General features: G+C 35.6%; 1 protein-coding gene across 5 annotated transcripts; it reads left to right on the forward strand.

The window, feature by feature from the left end:
- Positions 1 to 1,688: 1,688 nt before the first annotated feature.
- LOC125836768 (uncharacterized) lies at positions 1,689 to 18,901 on the forward strand. Of its 5 annotated transcripts, none has more exons than XM_049515969.1 (13): positions 1,689 to 2,834; positions 2,924 to 3,656; positions 4,486 to 4,981; positions 5,430 to 5,581; positions 5,692 to 9,003; positions 9,144 to 9,356; positions 13,056 to 13,259; positions 13,388 to 13,591; positions 15,284 to 15,433; positions 16,105 to 16,455; positions 17,898 to 18,330; positions 18,434 to 18,524; positions 18,668 to 18,901. In XM_049515969.1, exons 1-13 carry the CDS (start codon positions 1,726 to 1,728, stop codon positions 18,870 to 18,872), a joined length of 7,653 nt encoding a protein of 2,550 aa, XP_049371926.1. In that variant the 5' UTR covers positions 1,689 to 1,725; the 3' UTR covers positions 18,873 to 18,901. The 5 variants fall into 5 exon arrangements, 4 of the variants coding, with proteins under 4 accessions (XP_049371926.1, XP_049371927.1, XP_049371928.1 ...); XM_049515970.1 differs by having other exon boundaries at positions 18,440 to 18,524; XM_049515972.1 differs by lacking the exon at positions 1,689 to 2,834 and having other exon boundaries at positions 2,976 to 3,096; positions 3,194 to 3,656.
- Positions 18,902 to 20,230: the final 1,329 nt, after the last annotated feature.

The following is a 20,230-nucleotide window of genomic DNA, read 5'->3' on the forward strand; positions in this document are numbered from 1 at the left end:
ATGGTCCTTACCTTGACAAATAGGACAATCTCCTTTCAGTGTGAAAAAGAAGCCGAATTTCATGTTATAGCTCACATGATCTATGTCGGTTAATCGTAAATATCTTACAAAAGAACTATGTTTTCTTTAATGATTTTTATGATTTCTTCAAAAACTATGATTTAAGCTTATGTTATGATTTTTAGAATATTGCATTGACCTTAAATTCAATTATTTCAGTTTCAGTATCTATCAATTGCAAGTTTTACTATTTGGTCATGTAGACATTGGTGTGATCAAGCCTGGTATAGTTGTGACCTTCGGCCCTACTGGTTTGACACTAAAGTCAAGTTTGTAGAGATGCATCACGAAGCTTTCCAGTGTCATCAGGTCTTGGAGTAGTTTGAGTTTGCCTTATCAATATAATTTCTGCATTATTTAAATTGTTGAATGGTTAATAAAGGAATGTGGTTCACTTATGGAGATGGTAGGTGCCCTCATGACCTAATGTGATTTTGGGTCGTGACAAATACAAATTTAATAACATTCTGGGAGTAATTTTATTAGCATAGTATTAAATGTGTGTTGTAAGTCTTCATCCTTGAAAATTTATTCCAAGTCAAAACTGCGTAGACTCCTTTATCTGGATCTTGATTTTTCTCAAATTGGCCTTCACATATTTTGGTTGAGTCTTCTATTTTTACACCTTTTGAAGTGTCATCTTCTTTGATAAAATTTGCTGAAGCTTCAACTTTCAACACTATTTTTTTTCATCTTTTCTTTTTAATTTGTTTATTGAGATTTCTTTTTTAAAATTAGATTTAAAGGGTAGTGCAATGGTGAGAGTAATTAATCAATGTACGAAGTAATTACAATGAACATTAATTACTTATTAGTTTTCCTAGGTTGGTCAAATATCTATATTCAAGACTAATTAACTATCAAGGGTGTAATATGAAGAATATTATAATAATTTATACATTGATTATGAAATGATAAATATAATTGACCAACTATTTATAGTAAGAATGATACATAAAAAAAAAGGTAGTAAGTACTAAATTTTTGAGATAAATTTGAAGCTTGGTTCTGATTAGTTTATTAACGTTGAGTACGTAAGTTGTTCACTTTGGCAAACAAGAGGATGCTCTTTGCTCGGAAGAATACTCTAGGGATGTAGTTTAAATTGTGATCATACTTAAAGGGTCTTTTTAGCTAAAAACTCTTAATCTTCTTCGCGGCCACTTCCAATTCATACTGTAACCAAGCCCTAAATTCTTAAGCGCGAAGGTAATCGACTTTCAATGGAAAAGCTCATTATTCATATCAGTTGAATAAGAAAAGCGTATGAAACCCTAAAAACAAACTTCCAAAAGTTGAACGAATAGAAATTTCTCAGTTTATTCACTCTATTTGAAATCAAAATTTCTACTTTTCTATTTTGAAAGTCTACCCTTTCGCCTCCTAGCTTGAAATTCATGTATTTGTTACGTTAAGTTGTTTCCAGTTTAGCTATTTTGCATAGGAAGAGCTGAAGAAGTAACTGTCAAATTCATCCACTCAGGTATGAGTATCTTCTTATGAATGATGCATTTAAAGCTGTTATTTGGTGCATTACATAAGTTATACATTTGAAAAACTTTTTTTTTTTAACTGGGGAAGTTTTCATTGAATGTTTATCTCCTCTGTTTTACCTCTTTTTACGTAGATTGAGGGCTTTTGCATTGTTTTTGAATTGGTGGAACAATGGAAGAAGCAACAATACCACAGTTCGGGAATAAACTCGTTCACGAGGCTAAACTCAAAGAGCTTCTTCGTAACTTAACCTCCACAGATTTCCAACTCTGTTCCGATGCTTCAAAAGAGTTCATCAAACTTCTCAAGTCCGACTCTGGACCTGAATTTCTCAGCTTGTACATCCAGAATTCATCTAAGTGTATGGAACTCGAACAAGCTTGGGAGCTTCGAAAAAGCAAAACTGGACTTTACGTTGTTTTAAATTTGATTTCTGGATTTTTCAACCAATACTATGGGAAAAACAGGGTGGATAAAGATCCAAAAGTTGCTGTAATAGTTAACGCATTAGATAAGTTTGCAAAATTGATTGTGGAAAAGAGAATGAATGATTTGTATAAAGAATTGAATAGTAAAGAAGCAAAGCGCCAACGAGCTGCACTTTCTCTGTTGGCTTCTATAGCTAGGCGTAGTTCGTGGATGGCATGGGAAGTGGCCAAGAGTTTTGATTTCAAAATACCTATATTTGGGAGACTAGCTGAGTGGAAAGCAAAGAAAATTGAAGGGAAAAAGAAGCATTATTCGACGAGGAAGGCTTTTGTGGGTTTTGCAGTATCATTTTTGGAGGTTGGGAATGCTAGGTTGCTGAGAGGCGTGTTGCAGCAGAAGGATATGTATTCTGGGGTGCTTCGCGGGTTGGGAAATGATGATGATGATACCGTGGTTCATGTGTTATCCACTTTGCGTGATAGGGTTCTTGTCCCGGATTCACTGGTGCCCACTGGGCTTAGAAGTGTGCTCTTTGGGAGTGTAACTTTGGAGCAGCTTGCTAGCATTTCGGGACGAGATGGTGGTGGATTGGCTGCAGAATTAGCTCATGAAGTGTTATATATGGTATGTACTGATCCTTCGAATGGATTGATGCCAGATTTGAAGAGGGTACCTAAACCATTGAGAGGAAACCCAAACAGATTATTGGGCCTTATGAAGAAGTTAAAAGCTGGAGAGATTGAGAATCACAGAAATCTGCTTTTGGCAATTGTTAAGGGGAAGCCATCTTTTGGTTCAGCTTATTTGGATGAGTTCCCATACAGTCTTGAAGACCCTTCATCGCGTAACTGGTTAGATAATATTTGCTAATTTGAGTTTTTTTTTGAATATTAGTATTGGTGTTATTGTTGTTTGTCTATTGTGACTCAATTACTTGCAGGTTTGCTTCAGTTTCTTTGGCAGCAAATGTGCTCTCCTCTGTTGGTGATGGACTTGTCTTTGGGTTTCTTGATTCTCAAAACCAGGAGCCGCCAACTCTTAACAGCCCAGAGGTGCAAAATATCATGAAGTGCATTGGACCACGATCCTTCTCTCGACTGGTGATTAATAAAGGTTTACTTCATTCGGATCCTCTAGTGAAACATGGAACTTTGAAGTTTGTGTTGGAGGTTCTGAAACTGTTGGAGTTACTAATTAGTGCTTTAAACAGTGTCATGTCTTCCCAAGGTCAAATGATCCACAAATGGGAGTCCCTCAAGCAAGATATCTGGAATGCAGTTCGGATTTTGCTCCCTGATCCTCAAGTTCTGTTCTCGTTGCTCTCTTCACTGAACGAATTTTACAAAGGTCTTGAGCAACGCTCGAAAAGACCTGCAGATTCTGAAATAGGAGATAAGCTGAGTATTAGGAAGAAGCTGAAAATTGACGCTGCAATTGAGGATACAGATATCGTTGTAGGGGGGGTTAGTTACTCCCCTGATGCAGCTCTGTCCCTGGATGGTGAATCAATCATAAATGTAGATGACATGGATGATTCTAAAGATGACACTTATTTTGTAAAGCTTATAACAGAACTCTGGAGTTTGCATTCTTCTCCCTTGCCAGACTCTACTATAGAAGACACAGAAGTGCTATTCTATGCCAAGTTGCTTAATGTCTTAACAATATATTATGTGAGTTCCAAGTTCTTGAATCCTAGTTGTTCTGGCTTATGGAAAAATACTGTGCAATTGAAGAGGAAGCTTTTGGTTGCATTAAAAATAAAATAAAATTTTGCATCTAAAATCTGATATTTAATTTTTATTATTATTTTTTGCATATAAAAAGATGTTTTGCTTATCTGCAGTATCCCTTTCATTTGACTCTGTATTAACTATAGCTGTATCGTATTAAGTTAGTGCTTACATAAGCCACTACATGCTGTGAGTGATCAAGTTAGTCTACTGCTTTTTGCACAGTTTTGTAACTTGTTCAACAATGTTCATGGGACCTCAAAAACTCCGTTTCATGAACTGTTTAAGTGTGCTGACATTGTGTCAACAAGGTTGATTTATCGATTCCATATATTATTTACTCCCCTATGAATTCGTGTTGCATGGCTGTAGACTCACTGGTTCCCTATCTATTTATTCTCATTTAAACTATTTCATGTTCTTGATAGATCAATCAGTGATTTTGGAGCATGTGGTTTGAATTTAAGGATGTCAGTTTCATGAACTTTTAACTTTACGTCATGTTCCTAAGTAGAACTTCAGATGTACATGTTATTAAAGCCTATTTATATTTGAAATTATATTGTTGAATTTTCTTTTCTTCTTCTCGTATGTGCCCCGAAGCTGGAGTTTCTCTGCTGTTTAAGATGGTATATATAGTAATCTGATTTATTAGGGTAAATTCGTTTAAGCAAAGTTAATAGTTCCTAATTCAAATAGGAAAAACGAAATGAAGAAATCCTGATATTTAATGCTTACTTTTTGGATATTTTTTGTTTCTTTTTTGCAGAAAACAATGCCTAAGATGTTGGAAGGATTGTTTGATTTCTTCAAAATTCTACCAAACAACCTGCTGGCTTTACCAACTATGTTGCAGCAAACTCTGTTATCTCTGCTCCAAGAACATGTTGGTTGGTCCTCTAAATGCGAAATTGCAACAAGAGTTCACTCACAAATGTACAAGCATTTGCTTCCATTTCTGGACTTGTTAATGTTTTCACCCAACAGAGACATTAAAGATCAAGCGTACATTCTAGCAAAGACATCAATGTATAGTACTGGTGCATTTGACAAAAACCCAAAGGAAATTTGTTCATGGTTCTTCTTTATTCCTGGGTACAGCAAAGACAACATGCTTGGAGGAGGAGTAGGGTGTGATATCTACAGAAAATTGTCCTCACCTGTTCTTCTTTTCTTATGTGATGCTGTAATTGAGTCTGGCAATAAGTTATTCTGTTATTCGGATCTTTTCAGGTCTTCTTTGAGTAGCATACCAGGCATCAAAGGTAATTGATGATTCATATAGTGTTCTTGGTCTTTGCAACATAGTTTAAGATGGGTGTTACTTTTACTTTATATAGTGAATATTTTTTATGTTCAGTTGACACTATTGAATATTTCCTATTTTCTTTTGTCCTTCCTTCAAATTTTTTTACCTGGGCCTTGACTGTTATTCTACTTATTCACTGGTTAAAACACTTCTATTTTGCTGTTTCTGACCTAATACTTCAGTTTCTATGGGATTCACAGTGCATCATGACCATCCTTCAATTGGAAAGTTAACTTTTCCTCCATCCTTTACTCTGACCATCTTATTTGTCATGATAACTGAAGTAGTTAACCCAGTGGCTTGTAAATCTCATTGCCGAAATACTGCAAACTTGAAAAGAAGAACTTAGCAGCAGCTGAAAGAGATCACTTGCAATATCTGACAGTTATTGACACTTCTTGCAGATATATCTCCTGATTTCAGCCCTTTCACAATCTGCATCTTGGATAGGTGCCTAACATTGGCAACTGCTGAAACTGGTGCTTTTTCTGCTTCCGAGAAGTCGATGGTTTCATCATATGTGTGCAATACCTTAAAGTATCTTCTGGAGACTCAGGTAGCATCTGTCCTTTCATTTAAATGTTTTTTCCATTTAAATTGGCAGCACAGTAGCACTTAAGGTGTTTTCCCCGCTTGACAGTTTTTATCTCTCCTGAACTTTGTTAGGGGGACCCATTACTTTTGTCTTCAATAATTGATGTGAAGTTGTCTGAGAAACTTGATGCTCCATATGACTTGGATGATTCTCAATGTCCCTGCGAGTGGAGGCCATTCAAGAGATTGCTACATTTGTCACGGAAAATTTTGCAGGGAACTTACAGAATATCTTCCAACATCAAGGAAGTTGTGTATACCGAAAGTTCTTTTACCTGTACTGTCGGTGAAGTCCAAAGATTGCTTAAGAGTGAGTCTGATGGTAGTCTGGTTGGATTGACCATTGGGTTTTGCTTTTCAATTGCCTGCACAACATCAGCTGAGATAATACAGAATTTCCCTTCGATAGTATCTGTCTCGAATAAATTGCTCGGGGTCCCTCTGTCACTGTTGATGCAACTATTTTTTTCAGAACCTAGTCTTCTGAATGATGCTTCTAAGAGATGGCCAGAAATCTTCTTCACGGGTATGGAAAGGGCCTTAGCTAGATTAAGTGGTGGGAGAACAATGGACTATGAGTCTGATGCATTTTCTGTATTTTTGGAGCATGCACCTTTTTATGTTCTCTTTCCAGCTGTTCTGTATATTGATGGACTGGATTTGTCGGATCAATCAGGATTGCAAAGCTTGCTTCTGGCAAAGCTTTCAGAGAAGACATCTGATCATCTTCTTTCCTGTTTCCGCTATTTACTCTTTTGGTTGAATCAAACTCAGTTATCCTATAGACATGAGCAATTTGAGGGACTTGAAAAACTTTCCGCAGCTTGCTTCCTTCTCCTAAGCGGCATGCTGAAAAAATTGTTGGCTGAAAAATCCAATTCTTGTGGTGTAGACACCTGTAGTCCTTTCTCAACTTACTTTATTGAAGAGTTGGTTGTAACTATCCTTGATCACCCTGCTGTGGTAGCTGTGCTGGAGTACCCATCCCCTGTTAACAGTGATTTTGCATGTGGAACAATTAAGGACAGTGTAGACCAGTTTGTTGAATCAGTTAAACTGAAAATTTGCAAGACGGATCATCATGTGCTTAATTTGGTAAAAGCTACTTCTGAGTTCTGGTTGTCTTTCTGCTTTGGCCAAAGCTCCTCATCTGAAGTTTATCATGCCAATAAACATGTTGTTAGTTCATTCAAAAATGTGGTAAAGAAACTGGTTCTGACATTTAGGCTCAAGATGAACGAATGCATGAAGTCTAAGAACTTAATACCTTTAGTTCCTGTACTATATGTTCTACATAGTTTGATTCATTTCATATCTCCCTTTGAGGCGCTTGAATTGGCCCATTGGATTCTGTCTTTGATTGACCTTGAGGATCGTTCTGTTTGGCTGACTTCAGCTCTCTGTGTTGGATTACACATTGCTGGTTCTGCATTTGATCATCTGGCGGCATACATGTGGCAGCCACAAGAAAAAATCCCCATCTGCTTGTTTTGGGGAATTCAACAGGAACAAAATGATGTCATCCTTTATGAGAAAGTCCTTTTGCAAGTATATGATATTGCCACTCGATTTGAACTTGATGTTGCTGATGCCTGTCTGCTAAAAGCTGTAAAAGTTGTGAAAGTACATAAATCTATGCAGAAGCAAAGCCATCTTTTTCTTAAGGATACATGCAGAGCTGTGGCTAACACTCATGTCAATATCCTTTCTCATTGCATGCTCAAAATAACCAAAAGAAAAGCTGAAATCTTGTTTCTTGTTGCTGATATAAGCCCTCTGCATCTATCTGTATTCGGGAAGTTATTTTCAGACAGGATGAATAAATATATGGTAGTCAAGCCTTGTACAGTACTACCAATTTGTGATTTTTCTGATGAAGATGCACTGATGATTCTTCCCACTGTTATCCTGTACTTGAACTCAATTCCTGCAAAATTTGGGGGCCAGCTTTGCATGCTTCATGAGCATATAGCTTCTTTTTATTGGGAAATACTCAAACAAGGTTTCTCTATCTGGAAAAGTTATGTTTCCAGGGAGATATTTAAGGTAGAATATTTTGAAAACCTGTCAATGGAAGATTTTCCGAATCTTGTCTCAGGTAGCCTTCTCGCGAATACTGTTCTTGTAGTCCAGATATTCTTTGAATTAAGAGGTGATTTGGTGAAAGTGAAAAAACGCTTGAGTATATTCAATTCTGTTTGCTCAAGTGATTGTAGTGATCTGCTGGAGTTCGATCTCACTCAAGATGGTTCTTATTCAGTCGAAGAGTCTTTGAATGTTGTCAACAGGACTGTTGCAAAAATACGTTTGTGCAGTGCCCTTTTATTCCCCGAGAAGGGAAAGTTTCCGTCTCTGCTGAAGAAAAACGCAGAAGTGATTGCTTCAGAAGAGTGCCCCATTTTAGACTTGACAAGAATCCGGTTTCTGAACTTGCTGGTTCAATCCTGGCAGCTTATCGTCAAGAGATGCTCTTTGAACGTTGTTGACTTCAGGCAAATGGAAGTTGGAAGCTGTTCCATATTTAGATATTTGGAAGTATATATTCTAAAAAATGTAACGGAAATAACAAGGGAGATGCATGGTTGTCTTCTGAATTTGGAATCTCTTCCATTTGTAGAGCAACTTGGTAAGTCATCTCTTCTGCATAGGTTTTACGATCCTTTGACACTGGGGATGCTCCGAGCTATTATCTCATCAGTATCCGAGGGGAAGTTCTCTTGCATTTCAATTATTCAACTGTTGCTTGCACATTCTCAATTTGCAGCTACCATCCATTCTTCTCACATCTCAGCTGGTCATTCTCACTTTGGGATGATATTTACTCCTTTGCCTAGCATCATGAGATCATATGTTCAATTTGCTGATTTAGATGCCTATGATTTAAAAGATAGTTGTAAACTATCTGAGGAACGTGCTCGGCAGTTAGAACTTGTGAAGTTGCTTAGGTTGCTTTTCCAAATCAGGGCTCGACAATGTGATATTAATAATGTAGAAGACATTGGAATAAATTTGAGGGAATTGCTCTTCTTGCTATTATCTTCTTATGGTGCTAGTATGAGTGTGATTGACTTGGAGATATACAGCTTAATGGATGAGATCAATTCGACTAATGACTTGGGCGAAGGAAGTATGGCTAAATTAGATTATCTATGGGGTAGTGCTCTGCTGAAAGTCAGAAAAGAAAATGAACTGGAGCAGACTATCTCTAGTAATTTGAGTGAAGCTGAAGCAGTTGATGATTACCGCAGGATCTGCTTCAGAGAAAACATTCCCATAGACCCCAAAGTTTGTGCAACTACTGTGCTTTATTTCCCATATGATAGAACAGTTGGTCCAGGGATTCTCAAAGAATCTAAAAAAGATTATCCTGACTTTGGATATGAGGTACTCTTATTAATGATAATTCGTTTTTTCTTTTTTTCCATAATCTCTGATGTTCCTCCAATTTTGAGGAAAAGAAATAGGGGATATTTCTGTAGTTTCTCCCAATCCTGTCACATTCAAAACTATGGAATTTTCTGCAGGTACAATATGCAGATGCTGAGAAACTCCGTGTGTATGATCCCATTTTTATTTTGCACTTCTCAGTTCACTGTCTTTCTATGGGGTTTATTGAGCCTTTGGAGTTTGCAAGCTTAGGCTTGCTTGCGATTGCTGTTGTCAGTATATCTTCACCTGATGATGACATGAGGAAACTAGGTTACGAGGTTCTTGGAAGATTCAAGAGTGTACTGGAGGTATATATCGTTGTCATAACTTTTCTCTCCTTAGTTGTGATTTCATTACTTAAACATTGCACAATTTTCTGTGATTTGACCAATGATATGCTGTTAGCAACATAAAGATGGTGGTGCGTGGTTGGTTTGGCAACTATGGAAGTGGTGGTGGTGCCACTGGTGGACATTTGACTGGAGAAGTATGCTGGATTTGTGTTCACACAAAAACCAAAGAACGTAAAAAAGAAGTGTGAAATAAAACCGATGTCAGCTAATTTTAAGCCATTTATGCACTTAAAATTGTGTGAAATACGTTCTATGCCATGTACGACTTCTATATTCACGAGATACATTCCAATCTGTTGAGGTGTCTATCTGGTCACCTAGTAAAATTGAAGTGTCCAATTTGTGCCAAGTTTAAGGAGTTGTCTATGTATGTGACCGTAGAGAATAAAAACATGATTCTTTCCGAGAAGCATCCAATCTTTAGTATGTGTTTTACATTTACATAAATAAATTTTGAGAACATTTATTATTATCCTGAATAAACTAGAAAATAGTTTATTAAAGGCCTAGGTAGGCAATGGACTTATCTTGGCACTTGACAAGAATGCTTTTTAAGGGGACTCTTGAAGATCCTTAGCAGTAAGGGGTCGTCTGGTAGGGTATGTGAGGATAGTGCTGAATATGGTGTATTAGTAGTGTTGGTATTAGTTATGCTTGCATTAGTTATGCTGAGACTATTTCTTATTCAGTGTTTAGCTTGGTGTATTAAAAATAACACACATTGCATAATTTCTAAAAGAAATTAATTGTTTTAAAAAAATACCCTCCACAAATATGGTGGAAAAGATATGAAAAAGGTTATGAGGGGCAATAGTGTCTTTATTCGTATTAATACATGCACTAAAACTCCTTGCATTGCTAATACCATGTTTCACATAGATTAGTTATACATATCATAATGATCAATGAAGTGGTTGAGAACCATGAGGTCTCAGGTTCAATTCCCAGCGGAGACAAAAAAACACGTTGTGATTCTTCCCATCTGTCCTAGCCTTGGTGGACAGAGTTATCAAGCTGATTCAGATACCATGGTCATAAAAAAGAAGTTATACATAGCATAATACCAAATAGAGTGTTAGTTTCATAGGTTGAAAACGTGTACCAAACAAAGTATTGGTAATACATAAAGCTAATGCATGCATTTTTTTTCTAATGCATCCTACCAAATGACCTTAAAGAGTATTTGCACGATCAACTTAGAGAAGAGGCAACCCATTTATAGAAGGCTGAGTATTAGCCCCTCAAGAGTGGTCGTTGAACCATGAGTTTTCTTTTAGAGAGTGTTCATGAGTAGAAGCTAGTGATATACCTTTTTCAGTGTTCCATGCCTCTCAAAATTTCTTTCTTACTTCTGAATTTTCTTGAAATAATGTCCACTTCCCAAAAAGGAAAGCAGTTTCCAAAATCTTTTCATCAAAAGTACTGTTGGATACACTTTTATATCAAAGAAAATGAAATTCTACTGAAGTAACTTTAGACTCTTTTCTAGTTAAATACAATAAAACTTCGACTCTCATCTTAATAACAGTGTTGAGCAATAGTAGGAGACTTAAACTAAACTTATGTTCTAAGTTGCTCGAACTCGGGTACGGGTGTCAACGGATGCGGAGCCGCATATCCCGTCCTTCATGATCTAATTTTAAGATTCAGGGATATGGATCTAGATACGGATACAAGAGCTGGGACTCAACAATTTTTTTAATCTTTAATTTTATAATTAGATAATTATAATGTTTCACATTTATAAACTCTAATTAATATGTAATATTTATCTCATTTTACGAAAACAATATAATATAATATATATATACATATATATATATATATATTTATCTTTAATAATAAACCATAAATGTGGCATCTAATAAAGGACTAAAGGTCAATTAAAATAGGTAATAAATTAGTCTTGGGGTGTAAGTCGTCTTCTTCATCTTTGTTCCTCTACATCGTCTTCTCTCCTGTATCTTCTTCCCCTACAAGTTCTCCATATCTTTGTTTTCCCCCAATACAATACAACTCACAACATGCAAAGTCTAGTAGTCCACCACGACATCACCAATTCTCGGCTTCTCTGTTCCAAAAATAGAAATTGTAATTGTAGAGCTCTTAAATTTTAGAAACCTGCAACACCCAACATGAACAAGAAGATTTACCTAAAATAAACTTCAAAGGAGACAAAGGGACTAGTATAAATTACTATATAGCAGCAAAATTGAAGGAATTTTGTTTTCGATCTATTAAATCTTTACTTTGAGATATCAAAATTTCATTTTCTCTCCAAATTGTTGGTCAACACACCGATCTCGTTTGACCGGATTCGACATAGATCCCACACCCTTACCATGTCAATGTCGTGTCGACATGAGTGCGGCACCAAAATTGCCAAGTCCGAGCTACTTAGCTTATATTAGCTACTAAAATTATGACGAAGTATTGGGCTCCATGGAATTTAATAGTTTAGTAGCCTATGTATATTTTTGGTGCTTCTCAAACAAAGGCTATAAGGAGAGGCTAGTATTATGAACTGAGTTTTGTAGGTTCAATGATGTGGTTGTGCGTGCAAATACATAAAAAGATAGAAATTTGTGACAAAATAGTATTATTGACATTGAAATTTTATAGGACTTTACAAGTTGTGTTCAATTCCAGATAGGGTTCTTGGAGGCTAGTCAACCCTAAACCCTTGTTCATGCCTCTATATAAAGGGTATTATATTCTCTTTTAAGAGGCATCTCGAATATCCCGTGAACTCTTGGGATGGACATTCATAAGGAGATCAATGTTTATCAATAAAATTATGTTTCTTCATATTGTATTTGTGATAGCAATTTATTTTCCATCACTTTACAACAAATTATTTGTAGACATTGAAATTTTATGGGACTCTAAAAGATATATTCAATTCCATTGAGACTGTACAAGATGTGTTCAATTCCAGTTCGGATTTTGGGAGGCTACTCGATCATAAACCCTAGTTCATGCCTATATAAATGGTATTATATTCCCTTGAAAAGTCATCTCGAATATTCCTAACTATTGGTATTCATAAAGAGATCAAGCTATGCTGAACTCTTGTTGACAACTAAATACTTTGATACACAAAATTCTCCTTGCATGGAGTTCAAATAAATCCAAGGAAGGAAGTCCAAATCATCCTATGTTTGAGAAATACGCTACTTATAGCCCTCGAATCACAGAGAAAAATATAGGTGGTAGATTTCTTTGGTTTTGTTTACTGTAAATCCCAGATGTAACTACAACTAGAATACACTATTGGTGTATCTTGTCTATAAAATGTTAACTTTCTCAAAAATTTAGATAGAAGAATCAAGGGAACAAACAGATTTAACCCATATTGTTTTATCAATAAATTATGTTTCTTCATAATTTATTTGTGGTTACAAATTTATTTTTTCATCACTTTAAAATTTGTTGCAAACAAGTATCATCCGATGTTGTCTGATAAAAGATCCCTACCTATATAGGAGAAACAGGGTAATCTGTAATGATCAACTTCTAATCATAATTCCAGGAGAAGATGTTGATATCTCTCCAGAGCTGCTTTAGTGACTCTTCAGTAGAAGTATCATGTCATGATTTTATAAAGTTTTATTGTTTCCTATTTTCAAAAAAAAGTTTTATTGTGTCCTGTAGAGATGTCAGAAGAGGAAGGATGTGATGCGACTTCGTCTCCTAATGTCGTACTTGCAAAATGGTATTGAAGAGCCTTGGCAGAAGATTTCATCCGTAACTGCCATATTTGTTGCAGAGGCTTCTTATGTACTTTTGGATCCTTCACATGACCATTATTCAGCAATAAGTAAATATCTGATCCGCTCTCCAAATGCAAATATGAAGGTATATCTTTAATATGGAAGATTTATAAGTTCCATGTGTCCTAATGATCAACTGTCCAGTCATATGTAGTCGTAATCTGACTGTAGTCTAACAGCGGTTTTCCTCTCTTCCCCTCTGATTTCTTACAGGGTATTCCATTGTTCCAGACGTTTTTCTGGAGTATCTCAACTAATTTCATAACAGAGAGGTTGTGGATGCTACGTCTATTATGCTCAGGATTGAATGTGGATGACGATGCTCAAATATACATCAGAAATGCCATTTTTGAGACCCTTTTCAGTTTTTATGTTTCTCCCATTTCTGATCATGAATCGAAGGAGTTGATTGTTCAGGTAACCAAAGTCCTATGCTTTGTTGTCTTTTTCTCCTCCTTTTGGAGTTTGTGTCTTGCTTACTTTTTGAAATTTTCGTGGTTGCTTTTTGATGGTTAATGTCTTCCGCATTTTGGTGATTTTATATTTAACTGAAGAAGTTGATTATTCAGGTAACTGTCACATGTTTTCTTGTGAATTTTGATGTCTTTTGTTCTTCCTATATTTTGCCTATTGTTTACTTTGCTGAGTTTTCTGGTGGTCTTTTACTTTTATGCTTTATGATAATGACTATTTTTAACTGAAACCGAACGCCTAGTTATTTTAAGTTTAGCAGCTAAAAACTACTTAATTTTTTAAAATGGTAAAGTACATTAAAAATCAGAAATTTGGAACTGAGTGAGTGTCAGGGATTACAAAGATAGAAACCTTTCTGTACAAAAAAAAAAGAAAAGGCTTTGCTTATATAGGATCCTACTCCTGCAGAGTCTATTAAGTCAAGCATGCAAACTTCATCCTTCCTAGCCTGTGCAGCCTCTATTTTTTCTTCGAAGCATCTTACATTTCTTTCCTTCCATATTACCCAACATACACAAGATGGCACTGTATTCCAGATCGTCCTCACTGACTTGCATATCCCCCAATGCCCCTTTTCACTCATTTTGCTGTATTTTGAGCTTTTTAAATTACTCCATAAGTGTGGACTCTTATAATTTTGCTTGTAGTCAGGGAGACAAACAAATCAAGGGACTATCGAACTGTCATCATCGGCCTCAGCACCTTTTTTTTTCTTTCAAATCACCTCTACCATTGAAGACAGGATTATACAAATAGCATTTTAGCTATGATATTGTGTTGATAATAACTGTGCCATAATTGTGCTATCATCACATTCATATTAATTGCGAGATCCAATAATCAAAGCAACAAACAAGCTGTTGTCACATTTATTGGTTTAGTTTCTTATTAGCTGGATGGAGTCATTCAGAATTAGAAGTTTAATTGTACTAGAGTATTGACTGCTTTATTTTCTCCGGTGGGGATTATTGTTTAGAAGTAAATCTCTTCCTTTTCTCTTCTCTCGCTACTTTAGGTTGAGGTGTGTAAAATAGTTTCTTTCACTTGCATACATAAAAAACAAACTCAATACAAGTTTCAAAATGAAGCAGCTGTTTCCTCAGAAGTATTTTTGGGGAGCCTAAATTAAGCAGCTTATTAAGTTATCCTTTCATGCGGTTAGAAAATAAGTGAGTAAAATTCCAAAATGAAAGTATTTTTATCCTTTTTTTTTAGATAATCCTGTATGTAGAACTATTAACATTTGTGTACGTCTTGTATACAGGGATTCCCAATTTACACACTATAAAAGAATTAACTTCAAAAACCCTATAAGTGCATGTATTGGCAAGTTTGTTTCTCTTTCAAGTACATTCTTTTTTTTTTGTCAAAAATCTTGGGTACATGAAGCTCTTGTTTCACATAGACTGTCAAAAGAATGTGGTCTTTAAATTGCTAATTTAATGCGGAACAAAATGTGGTCTTTTGGTTGTTGGTTTAATGTGGATCCAATTTTTTTATTTTTTCCTTCATAGGAACTTGTTTTTACCCTCTCCATCCAAAAGATGTTTTCCACTTGATAATGTTTCTCTTTTCTAAGAGTGATGAGCCACTCCTAAGCAAGAGCTGAATTCATTTAGATGGTTAATGTTGCAGATAGTGAGGAAGTCTGTCAGAATACCTAAGATGGCCAGGTACTTGGTTGAACAGTGTGGCTTGATCTCATGGTCATCCTGTGTTGTTTCATCTCTTTCTTGGAGTCAATGCAGAAGAAATTCATTGGTTGAGTTGACTGTTATACTGGAGGTATTTGTTCCCATTATTAAGTATAATATAAATAATTCTCAAGCTTTTTTGTCCCTTTTATTTTATTATCTCTTGACTATTTAAGGTGTTAGAGAAAATATATTTTCTTGTTTCTTAATGACCGGTGGGCTATATTATATGGATGTGAGTGAAGTCTGAGGAGCAAGATATGTCTGCATTAAATGATGGCCTATATGTTAGGATGCATGACAATGTATTCACTGTTAAAGAGTGTTTCTGGGGTATGGTAGATTGATGTCTGAGTTATCACATATATGAATATTATTTTCTTATTTGTATTAATAGGCAGTACAAAGTAAAAAATAGCAAGCATCAACCTTGATCCCCCCTGGGTATCTGCCATGTTTTATACCTTTAATCAGATTTAGGTTCTCAGTAGCATGCAGCATCACTTTCCACCATAAGTAGCACTGTACATTATACTCCATTCTGTTTCAGAAGCGCTGTTCTCATATCCCCATCAATAAATTAAATAATGATTCAGCCCTTCTAAAATAATAGATCTTATGGTACTTTTCCCAAATTAAAGACATTGCTCTCTAGCAGAACTGTTTACCATTTTGCATTTTGAACTGTTTTATTTCCCTGAAAGCTTGTGTTTACTGCTAAATAATATTCTTTAACCACAAAATACACATTTCTAATTTTAGGCCCTAAATGAAGTCGTTTTGTCGAGACACACTGTTGAGTGGATGCAGAAATATGCCTTGGAGCAGCTTGTGGAACTCTCTTGCAATCTATACAAGATGCTAATTGAAGGTGTTGAAAGGCTTAAAGTAAATACTCAACTTGTTAAACTGATTCTACAAATATTGAGATCAGCATTGAGGATATCCCAAAAGAGGAAAGTTTATCAACCACATTTCACACTCTCCGTTGAGAGTTTACTTCAGTTATGTGAAGTTCTTGATGAATGCTGTGATGGAAGGCAAAGTCTTGTTGCACAGATTGGACTTGAAGCTGTACTAATGAGCACTCCTCCAGTAACTATTTTGCAAATGGTATTTCCCCATCACTCCTATAAGCTGTTTATCTGTTGATAAGAAGCTTTATGTTCTGCTGCAAGCTAAACATGGAGTGCACCTTGAAAACTTTACAAAAATGCATCTGTGCAAGACTAGTTTCTTACTGCTTTTGGGGGAACAGCATGTTACTGTCTTTATTTGTATTTTTGCACTTTTGCTATTGTCCTGTGGCATAAGTTGATCATCCACTTAATGAAAGAAGTAGATTATGTATGAGTATGACCAAGAGAATCTTTCCTGTGGGAGCGTGACAGATTGCCCGGGTACCAGTAGAAAAAATGTTTTTGAATTCCAGAATAGTTCCTAAATGATCATGTCTAGCTCCTTTAGTTGGCACTGAATGTGGGACTAGAACCCTTTTTGGTGTCGCTTCGTCAAGTTCACGTCCCAGTTGCAAGTGATGCAAGGCCGTAGTGTTGACTTTTTACTGGTTCAATATGTGACTTCCATAATTTATTGATGTAGGATTTCTCCCAGATAACATATCTACTGACTAGCTATTAATTCATGCCCGGGACTGTGGTGTGTGACACACTTGTTGTCGATGAAATGGCACAAATATTTCACTCATCAGCATGCAGAACGGATTAGGCCTGTTGTTGTCTTTGTATTCCATATCACAAGCTTTACTGTCTTTCACATTAGAATGATCACTGATGTTGCACTTGGCTTGACTGGTTTTGGGACTCACACAAATGTTGCTTCTCATTGTTGTTTTCTTTAGCTGGTAATGGAGGATTTGTTCCCGAGTCTTCTGTATATAGATCCATTCTAGAGTTCTTTTTTAAAATTTAAGATGTGGTTATTTTACACTAAAATTAGGAGGGCAGTGAGTTCTGAGGTAAGTGTGACAATCATGATTCCGGTTAACAATGAAATGCAATGTGTGATTGATGATCATTGTCTGATCATGGGTGACACTGATAATCTGAATGACTGCTTTTGGTATATTAAGTTTCATTCAAAAATATATTTAGGACAACTTGTGCACTCTGCACTGATGACTATGTAAGCAGTAAATCATTTTCATTTTTACTTCCTACGCTCCTTTCCTCATTTCTACCCCCTTTCTAGAAGTTCCTTTGTTACCTTCACTACACTGAGAAGCCTTATATCTTGAAATTAATTCATTAAGTTGATAAAATCCATGGATTGTTCTGGTTCTGTATGCTTTTCCAGGTCCTGGTTCTACCTTTTAAGCAAGTGAGATTTCTTTTCTTCTTTTCTTCAAGATATATTCAGTCCATGAGATCCTGACTTGCAATGTAATTAGTCCATGTATGCTAATGTATTCATACATTATGCTCATCAAGCTTTAGTACTACTGTTTTTCTGGAGATCACCTGCTTTGGTGTTTATGTATGATTTTCTATATTCATATTATTTGTTAAACAATTTTGTTTTTATATTTTTCCCAGGACAAGGAAAAAGTTTCCAAATTTGTTCGGTGGGCAACTTTAACTGCTTTGCAGTCAAATATTGAAAAAGTCCATGGGCCGGAAAATTTTGATTGCATTATGAGACTGCAATCCGATGAAGAATCAGACGATTCTCTGATATCAAAGCTTGTTCGCTGGCTGGCTGCATCAGTGATTGTAGGAAAGCATTCCCTCAAATTCAGTAATTTGGACCTCTGTCATTCTTTTGACAGATCTAAGCTCAATAACCTGCTCTCTCTAATGGAATGGGACGATCAAAGATGTAGCAGTACCAGCAGGACATTTGCATGTGAAGAAACATTAGCCTCATCAGTCTTTTTTCTGCAACAGCTACAACGCACAAACTACACAGTGCTTCCATCTGTCGTTTCTGCACTTTGTCTTCTTCTTTCTTCTAGTCTTTCGTGCACAGGTACACTTGTAATATCATCAGTACTACTTTCTGCACTTAAGACAACATCCTGTCTTCCAAACTAATGGCTAACTTGTTTACTATGCTTTTGGCTGCTTGACAGAAACAGACATCTTAGGCGATGATGCAATTCAGTTGGCAACCCTCTTCTCCAAGATTAATTGCCCTGCTGAAGCTTATCCTACCTGGAGATGGTACATAAACTACTATGAACTCTCTGCATTACTTTCTAGCGGATGATTTTTCTTTTCTCCCCATTTTCCGCCACCTGATAATTAACTGCTACTTTGAATTACATAAATGGAGTGCGATAATCGGTGTTACTCTTGTTGAACAGGTCATTTTACCAGCCATGGAAAGATCAGTCTTCTGAGCTAAGTGATGCAGCAAAATTGGAAAAAAATCAGGCTTGTGAAATGCTTCTTGTTGTAATCTCGAAGTTGTTAGGAAGAAATTCATTATACTCCAACTTCCTTTCCTTTCAGGATGTAGACAAGTTGGGTGTCTTTGATTGGGAAAGACACATCCTTAAACCTCAGTAGTTATTTTGTTCTTCTTATTTAATTAAATTAATTTAAACCCATAATTTTGCTGAAATCCATGGCATTTTGTTTATTAATAACTTGTCTTAGCTTATTTTTGGTTCATCAATATTTACAAGGGTGTGTCTTGTAGGGAGGAAACATAAAAAGTGTTATTCAATTTTTTCATGTTTGGTTGGCCAAAATATTTCTTTAAGAAAACAAGTTCCGTTAAATTCAGTAAAATTACTTTTCTAATGAAAGTAGAATAAACAAGTTCGTAAGTGACATTTCATAATATTACTAAGCCATCTATTCCAACCTTAGGTTTCCCTATTAGGTCTAAGTTGCTTTAAAATTTGATTAGGTATCAAGTATCAGTTAAGAATGGTAAAATTTGATTATGTATCAAGTATCAGTTATTAAGAATGGCAAGGGTGCAGCAGTTAGGAATGTCAATGATGCGGATGAGTTCTAGGCTATGTGAGGGTGGTGCAGATTAATTTTTTTTCCCCACAATTCAACTGAAGCGCATTGTGGGCAGTTAGGAATGTCAATGGTGCTGGTGCAGTTAGTTTTTTTTTTTTCACAATTCAAGTGAAGTTCATTGTGGGTAGTTAGGAATGCCAATGGTGCGGATGAGTTCTAGGCTATGTGGGTGTGGTTGCATATTAATTTTTTTTCCACAATTCAAGTGAAGTGCATTGTGAGTTTAATAGTGTAATTTTTTGAATTGCTCATCTTGCCTTCAATAATCACTCAATATACATTGTTGACTATAATTAATCATTTGGCTTTAAAATAAATCTGAAATATAAAGGTGGAAGGAAAAAATACATTGAATTGTGAGTTAAACTATTATTATTCAGTTTTCTTGTACTTGATTCATAATCCATGCTCCATTGCTTCAGGCAACAGTTAAAAATAATAAATTATTAAAATCTGTGTTGATTTCGTGGACCGCCTCATCCCATTTTGTCATCCCTATCATCCCTAATATTGGTCCATAGGTAAAAGTTCTTCTTTTAACATACTTTTTTCTTATTATTATTTTTGTTTATTTGACTAGCAAACAACCAAGTTGTTCAAAAATTATCATTTTAAATCGATGTTAATTAGATAATTTTAAAATTTCAAATTAAATAAGTGATATATATATTTATGTGATAATAAATCATTACATGAAGTTATCTAATTTGGTTATAACATAACTTGTGACTACAAAAGAAACATTATATGCATTAAAATTTACTTAAGCTCTATGAGTTAAATATGAATGTTTGTCTTAAGTAATTATAATTGTTAATCAACTTTATATTGTGAGTGTAATTGATTTAAGGTTGATCTTACTTAATTTTCAATCACATTTTAGACATTAT

This window comes from Solanum verrucosum, unplaced genomic scaffold, assembly GCF_900185275.1.
Source record: "Solanum verrucosum unplaced genomic scaffold, falcon-dt-bn FXZP01000278.1, whole genome shotgun sequence".
NCBI classification, from domain to species: Eukaryota; Viridiplantae; Streptophyta; class Magnoliopsida; order Solanales; family Solanaceae; genus Solanum; species Solanum verrucosum.